The sequence below is a fragment of the Oncorhynchus gorbuscha genome, unplaced genomic scaffold (assembly GCF_021184085.1).
Source record: "Oncorhynchus gorbuscha isolate QuinsamMale2020 ecotype Even-year unplaced genomic scaffold, OgorEven_v1.0 Un_scaffold_1159, whole genome shotgun sequence".
In the NCBI taxonomy this organism is placed as follows: domain Eukaryota; kingdom Metazoa; phylum Chordata; class Actinopteri; order Salmoniformes; family Salmonidae; genus Oncorhynchus; species Oncorhynchus gorbuscha.
In genome coordinates this window covers 183235-191210 of record NW_025746024.1, presented here as the reverse complement: position 1 = coordinate 191210, position 7976 = coordinate 183235, and the positions used below count along the sequence as shown (strand labels likewise).

The window sequence follows — 7976 nt, the reverse complement described above, 5'->3', positions numbered from 1 at the left end:
AGAATGTAATTGAAACTAGGTGTTATTTTTCATGCATAAACTGTTCTTAGCTAACAGGTGTTTGTGTGCGTGTTCGTGTGTGTGGGTGTGTATAGCAGGTTTCCAGTAGAGGACATGGTGGGTCTCTAACAGCCAATCAGGATGCCGAAGAAAGACAACAAGAAAGGAGGGAAGAAAGGAGACAAGCCGGAACCTGAGAAACAGAAAGAGGAGGTAAAGACAGGGAAAGATGACAGAAAGAAGGGAGGAAAGGAGGACAAGAAAGGAGGGAAGAAAGGCAAGGAGCCTCCCACAAAAGGAAAAGGACAAAAGGAGGACAAGAAAGGAAAAGATAAAGGGAAGGCAAAGAAGGAGGAGTCAGAAGAGGAGTTCCTGAGTGAAGAAGAGGAGGAGGAGGAAGAAGAGGAAAACTCTGGCGATGATAGAGGGAGGGGTCGAGGGGGTAAATCTGCTAAGGGGAAGTCCCATGGTCGCCGTGGGGACGAAGATGAAGAATACGAAGAAGAAGAAGACGAGGAAGAGGAGGACGAGGACGAGGACGACAGGAAGCGCAAGAAGAAGTCTAAAGATGGCCTTCGTCATAAAGACAAAGGAGGGAAGGGAGAAGAGAAAAACAAGAAGAAAGAGAAGAGGAAGAAGGAGGTGTCTCCACAACCTCCGGTTAAAGAGCTCCCTAAGAAGGGTCTGAAGAACTTGTCCAGGATGTTCATGAGGTTTTCGGGGGTCCGGAGACGGAGGAACTCCAGGAAGAAGATGGGAGGAACCTCCAGACTGTTCATGGGCCTGGGGAAACGTCTACGCAAGTATGGGCCTATTTCATTTTACATTATTTACTGGAATCCCTTTGAGATCGTTACACAATAGTCCAGGGATTGTAATGCCTTTGAGATCGTTACACAATAGTCCAGGGATTGTAATCCCTTTGAGACCGTTACACAATAGTCCAGGGATTGTAATGCCTTTGAGATCGTTACACAACAGTCCAGGGATTGTAATGCCTTTGAGATCGTTACACAATAGTCCAGGGATTGTAATCCCTTTGAGACCGTTACACAATAGTCCAGGGATTGTAATGCCTTTGAGATCGTTACACAATAGTCCAGGGATTGTAATCCCTTTGAGATCGTTACACAATAGTCCAGGGATTGTAATCCCTTTGAGATCGTTACACAACAGTCCAGGGATTGTAATGCCTTTGAGATCGTGACACAATAGTCCAGGGATCACCGGTAATAGTCTTTTTATAGTTCCATAACTATACTTTACTTCCTCCATCCTACCATCCCTCCCTCCCTCCCTCCCTCCCTCCCCCTCCCTCCCCCTCCCATCCCTCCCTCCCTCCCTCCCTCCCTCCCTCCCTCCCCCCTCCCTCCCTCCCCCCTCCCTCCCCCTCCCTCCCTCCCCCGAACCCTCCCTCCCTCCCTCCCCCTCCCCCTCCCTCCTTCCTTCCCTCCATCGAACACTACACTCCTTCCCTCCATCGAACCCTCCTCACTTCCTCCCTCCCTCGCCCCCTCCCTCCCCCTCCCTCCCTCCCTCCCTCCCACCATCCCACCCTCCCTCCCCCACTTCCTCCCTCCCTCCCTCCTTCAAACCCTCCCTCCCTCCTTCGCCCCCTACTTCGCCCCTCCCTCCCTCCCCCTCCCTCCCCCTCCCTCCCTCCCTCCCTCCCTCCACAGAAACCGCGAGAACAAGGTGAAGAAGAAGACGCGCAGGGAGTCAATACTGAAAAACACATCTAAGTTCATGATACGGTTCAACCACTCCAAGAAGGTCAAGAAGTTGAAAGAGAAGGAGGCGAAGGAGAAGGAGCAGAAGGATGGTGGGAAAAAGCAGTCCTACATGTTGATCAGACTGGGGAGAGGAACAGAAGGACAAGAGAAGAAAGTTGGGTTCTTCAACGGTCTGTTCAGGAAGAAAACGGCCAACGGAGCGCCGGACTTCAAGGCCCAGAGTCATTTGCTAGGGCAGGTTGCCGGGGCCACCAACTGGCTGACCAAGCGCTTTATCTCTACCAAGCATCGTCAGAGTGCCATGGGGGGACTGGGCTGGGCAGGGGGTGGGCAGAGATCAGGGTTTGGCCGTCAGGGAGGAGGGGGTCACAGCCGACAGGTCAGCACGAGGGGTCAGCAGGCACAGCGGGATCGTACCTATGGGTATCAGAACGGTGGCTATCACCATGATGACGACGGGGATGATGTGTACGAGTACACAGAGGGGTACGACCAGCAGGTCATGGGGGGGCATGACCCCGGGGTGGCAGGAACAGGGGGATATCAGAGGCGGTCTGTAAAGGCTCACGGTGGTCATGGTTACGGTTGTGGTCATACTGGTTATGATGATCAGGAGGACCCCTACGGGCAGCAGCAGGTTGATCAGGGGTATTACTATGACGACACAGGTGAGTACTACGATGTTCCGTCGCAGGACCTGGGTTATTACGAGGACGAGCCGGGGCTCTACGATGACAGGGGTGGTTACTACGATGACCAGCAGGGTCTCTATGACGACGAGGGCTGTGAATACTACGACCCTTACCAACAGCAACAGCAACAACAGAGTTACTATGATGACCAGGTCGCCATGGGGGTTACTATGGGCAGCAGCCGATGGGGATGTACGGCGAGGAAGGCGGGGCGATGGAGTACTATGACCCAATGGGAGCAGGGCAGGAGTACGATGAGTATGGTAATCTCTATGACGAGCAGATGATTATGGACCCCCAGCAAGGTTACTACAACAACGGGATGCAGGGCCAGGGGGGATTCTATGACGACGGGATGGGTGTGTATGAGGAGATGATGATGGGAGGTAGAGGGGGCGGTGGTCTTTACCAGGACTACCAGCTGCACTATAGCGAAGAGGGACTACCTTTCCCAGACTTCTCCTACAATGCCTACAACTCCCAGCAGCCAGGAACACAGATGCCTTATTGGTATGACCCCATGGGGGAAGAGATCCCCCTGCAGGGGGCTGAGATGGCCTTCAGAGTGCCCAGGCCTCAGGTACGTCTGTTTGGGAAGGAGCGTCTGGACGTCCCCCCGGCACCTTTCCCCCCTCCTCCGCTACCCGGTCACCACGACGACATCCTATCGGAGATACAGTATGAGGAGCAGGACATGTCGATGATGTCACCACAGCAGCATCTGTTGGCCCAGCAACAGAAGATGATGTCGCAGCAGCAACAGACGATGGAGCAACAACAGCTGCTGATGTCACAGCTGACCACACCGCGAGAACAGACGATGTCACCGCTGCGGTATGATGATGTCACCAAAACAGCAGATGATGGACGACATGATGATGCAACAGCAACAACAGATGGTGTCACCACACGATAAGGTGATGTCACAACAGCAGCCGATGATGTCACAACAGCAGCCGATGATGTCACCACGACAACAGATGGACGACATTATGATGCAACAGCAACTACATATGATGTCACGGCAACAAGGCATGATGTCCCCACACAATATGATGATGTCACCACAGCAACAAATGATGTCAGCACAACAACAAACGATGGACGACATTATGATGCAACAGCAATTACATATGATGTCACAGCAACAACAGGTGTTGTCGCCGCACGATATGATGATGTCACCACAACAACAGATGATGTCAGAGCGGATGACCCAGGCCCCTACCCCAACGGCCATGTTGATAAAGCAGCATAACGCCCGAATGGGATGGGCGGGGCCATGATGGGTGGACCAATGGGGTACCCCGGAACCCCTGTGATGCCCCGCTCCCCCGGATGTCCCCCCACCCCCAGCGAACCCACCCTTCCCCGATGATGATGTCACCCCAGCAGCAGATGATGTCCCAGCATCCCTCCCCCCGGGCTCACCCCTGCCCAGCCGCAGCCTCTCCCCTCCCCCGGGCTCACCCCTGCCCACCCGCAGCCTCTCCCCATCCCCCAGCCCTCCATGAGAGGCTTACCTCCCCTCGGCCAGAGACCCTCCTCTGTTCTCCACAGGAGGATGTCTCCCCCGCATCCTTCATGGCCTCACCCCACTCCCCGCATCGACGACTCCAGCCCCAGCGCCCCCTTCCCTGGCCCTCTCCCCCGCCGCCCCCCGTCTCCCCCATCTCCCCCCCGAGCATCCATGATCCGACGCTCTCCCCCTCCTCCCCACGCGGCTCCATATGCAGAGTTATGCCTCCCCCGTCCTCACCCTCTCCCTCCCGTTTGGGGGAGGAAGTCCTTTGGAGCGAGGAAGGTCCTCCGCGGCACTCCCTCCCCCTCCTCCCCCGTCGTCCCTCCCCCCGTCGTGCCTCTCCCCCTGCCTCCCCCAGGTCAGGACAAGACCAAGGGACTCCATCCACCTCCCATCCTTCTCCCCCATCTCAATGCGAGCCTCCCCATCTCCCTCCAAACGTAGTTTCTCTCCCGCACCTCACCCCGCCTCCCCCACCCTCTCCCACCACTCCACGCGTCTCCTGCGACAGGGCGAAACCCCTCTGGTGCGCCCGCGGTTCGGAGGTCGCGGCCCCGTACCCATGGGAACTGTCAGACCTTCTCCCATGGGAAGACGAGGACAACCGATGGCCCCAACCCAGAACGTCCCTCCCTTTAGAGCCTCAGTCCGCTCCAACCACACTGGCCTCACCCTCTCACCCCGCCTCTCTCCCCGCCTCACTCACCACCCCTCACCCCAGATAGGCCATCGCCCTCCTCTAAGCAACAGGGAGTCGGGAAGGTACCTCTCTGGGAGACCCGTAGGCCGTGGTCGTCCCCTGATAAAGAGACAGTCTATTAGCGGGCCGGGCATGCCACCTCCCTCTCCCCAGCCCTCTCTCAAATGCTACCCTCCCCTCTCCCCTCACCTCTCCCACCGCCCCTCCTCTCCTCACCCCTCCATACGTGCTTCCCCCCTACTCCCCCGAGCCCCGTCCCCGGACCCTTACTCTGACTCTTACGCCCAGGACCCCTATGGCCATTCAGAGCAGTTCGTTCCCTCCTCCCCAATGCTGCAGGGGGCGCTCCAGAACCAAACCCTCCGTAACGCGTCATTCACCTCTCCTCGCTTGCGGCCCATGTCACCGTACGCCCAACAGGTACCGGAGTACGCCCAGCCTTCCTCTCCCATGCTCCAGGGGGCGCTCCAGAACCAACAGCTACGTAACGCCTCTTTCACCTCCCCACTACAACAGCCTATGTCGCCCTATGCTCAGGATATGGGGGGTTATGAAGACCCTATGATGCCTTCCTCCCCCATGCTCCAGGGGGCGCTCCAGAACCAACAGCTACGTAACGCCTCATTCACCTCCCCACTACAACAGCCTATGTCGCCCTATGCTCAGGATATGGGGGGTTATGAAGACCCTATGATGCCTTCCTCCCCCATGCTCCAGGGGGCGCTCCAGAACCAACAGCTACGTAATGCCTCATACGTGTCACCGTTACAACGACCCATGTCCTCCTATGGATCTATGGGCGGGTACGATGAACCTCTCCCCCCTTCCTCCCCGATGCTAGGCAATGCTCTTCAGAACCAGGCACTACGCGGAGCCTCGTTTGGAAGCCCGGCATTACAGCGTTGTGGGAACCCGTACGGTCCAGTGGTGACCCAATACGACTACCACTCCGAACCCGGCCCCTCCCCTCTGCTCCACAATGCCCTGCAGAACGCCAACATGAGGAACGCCTCCTTTGGAACCCCGATGCTCCAGCGCCGAGGGGGCAACCCCTTCGGAACCGTTGTCCCTGACTACTACGGAGCATTGCAGAACCCACAGATGCGACAGATGGTTCAATCCCGGGGTGGCCTCCTTCCGCTCCGTTCCCCCTACGGACCGCTACACCCTGAGCCCCGGTTTGGCAACTCCCACCAGAACCACAGAGTCCACGGGACGATCGTCACAGATGAACCGAACCTAGTGGCGGCTCTCATGAACCCGACGCTAAAGACGGCATCGTACACCTTACCGGACGGTACCATCGCTATCGGACCCCAGCAGCAGAAGAATCCGAACCTCTCGGCGGCATTATCGAACCCTTACCTCAAATCAGCGTCGTATACTCTACCAGACGGTACCATTATCATAGACCCCAGGAAACCGGTCTCACCGTCCCTCGGCCGCGCGCTCCAGAACCCGGCGATGATGAACACTTCCTACACTCTGCCGGACGGAACCATTAGAGACCCCAATGCTCCCATCTCTCCTAACCTGTCTTCCGCGTTAAACAACCCTCACCTGAAATTAGCCTCGTATTCGCTCCCTGACGGTTCGATTATCATCGACCCCAGGAAACCCAGATCTCCGAACCTCCTGGCGGCGTTATCCAACCCGTACCTGAAGACGATCTCCTACGAGCTCCCAGACGGTTCTATAATCATCGACCCGCGGAAACCCACCTCGCCCAATCTGTCCTCGGCGCTCCTGAACCCGGCGATGCGGAATGCCAGCTACGCCCTAGAAGGAACTGTGATCACCGATCCCAACGCTCCGATCTCTCCGAACCTGTCTTCCGCATTGATGAACCCACACCTGAAGTCAGCCTCCTACACGCTACCGGACGGTTCTATCATCATCGACCCACGGAAACCCCGGTCCCCGAACCTGCTGGCGGCTCTACAGAACCCGTATCTGAAGTCAGTATCTTACGAACTGCCTGATGGAAGCGTCATCATCGATCCTCGTAAGCCTCGCGGGCCAGACCTGTCGGGAGCCCTGTCAGGCGCCCTGTCGCAGAACCAGGACCTGATTAATCAGAAACGGTACCGACTTGGGGACGGAGCCCTTGTGGTCCCTGGGCAAAAGCCCCGCCTCGGCGCCGCCCTGATGAACCAGAACATGAGGAAGGTCAGTTACTGTTACCTGTCTGTCACTATTTACTTGATGCCAATGACAACTTCCTCAATAACTGTTTCTTGTTTCAGTGACTGTTTCCTGTGTGTCAAGGACTGATTCCTGTTTCAGTGACTGTTTCCTGTGTGTCAGTGACTGTTTCCTGTTTGCCAGTTTCTGTTTCCTGTGTGCCAATGGTTGTTTCCTGTAAGTCAGTGGCTGTTTCCTGTCTGCCAGTGACTGTTTCCTTTTTTCCCATGTGTTAGTTTGTTCCCTTTGTGTCAGTGACTGTTACCTGTTTCCTGTGTGTCAGCGACTGTTTCCTTTTCTCCTACAGGTGGACTATCGTCTAGGTGACAGCGGGGCGCTGTCCGTCCGGCCCACCAACCCCAGGCTCTCTGAGGCGTTGCAGGAGAACCGGGATCTCCTGAGCCCAAACCGGTACCGGCTGCCGGAACGCAATATGCTGATGCGGAAGTTTGGGAATCCGTACCTGGACGAGGCCCTGCAGGACACACAGCACCTCCGTTATGCATCGTACAGGTTGGTTACCAGGCTGCTGGTAGATCTCTTTACGGTTCCAGGTCAAACCCTATAAGTTGACAGGTAGAACCTTTTTACCAAAGCGTAATTTGAGGGCTCTTCGTTGAGCGAAAAGATATAGCCAACAGAGATAGCAGAAGAACTCTTTATGGTTCTGGGTTCTGTTTCTAAGAGTATAGAGCACCCAGCTGTAATTTAAGTATATTGTATCACTGTTATCTTTAAGTAAATACAGTTCCTCTTCTTCTTTTTCTTCCAGACTGCCCCCGGGGCTTCAGGGGCAGGATAACCGCTATGCTGTGGTTCCGCCGTACGGGCCGCGATCTGGCCACTGGGCTGGCAACACACACTCCGGCCAGGAGGGAGATGATGTCTGGGTCTCCGAGAGGATTCTACCGCACGGAACTGTGCAGAACCTCACCAAGTGGTCCATGTACCGCGAGGTCATGGAGTCAGAGGGAATCACTCCCGCAGCACCAGGAAAACTGGAGGGAACGGGGGAACCGGACTGGACCCCTAATAGAGAGGGGGAACCCAACAGCTGGTACGAGAAGGTAGGACAACCTCTACTCAACATTCTTACCTTAATTCGTGGTCTGACAAACATCGCTGTAGCTCTGCAACCAGTAACC

At 56.1% G+C, this 7976-nt stretch overlaps 1 protein-coding gene across 1 annotated transcript in view; it reads left to right on the top strand.

The window, feature by feature from the left end:
* Positions 1-3763: 3763 nt before the first annotated feature.
* LOC124021679 (unconventional myosin-XV-like) overlaps positions 3764-7976 on the top strand; it is a gene marked incomplete at its 3' end in the record, with an annotated part of 187428 nt that continues 183215 nt past the window's right edge. The window contains 5 exon segments of the mRNA XM_046336788.1: positions 3764-4305; positions 4392-4728; positions 4936-6816; positions 7139-7344; positions 7604-7898. Of these exon segments, the coding sequence (XP_046192744.1) occupies positions 3764-4305; positions 4392-4728; positions 4936-6816; positions 7139-7344; positions 7604-7898 (3261 nt within the window).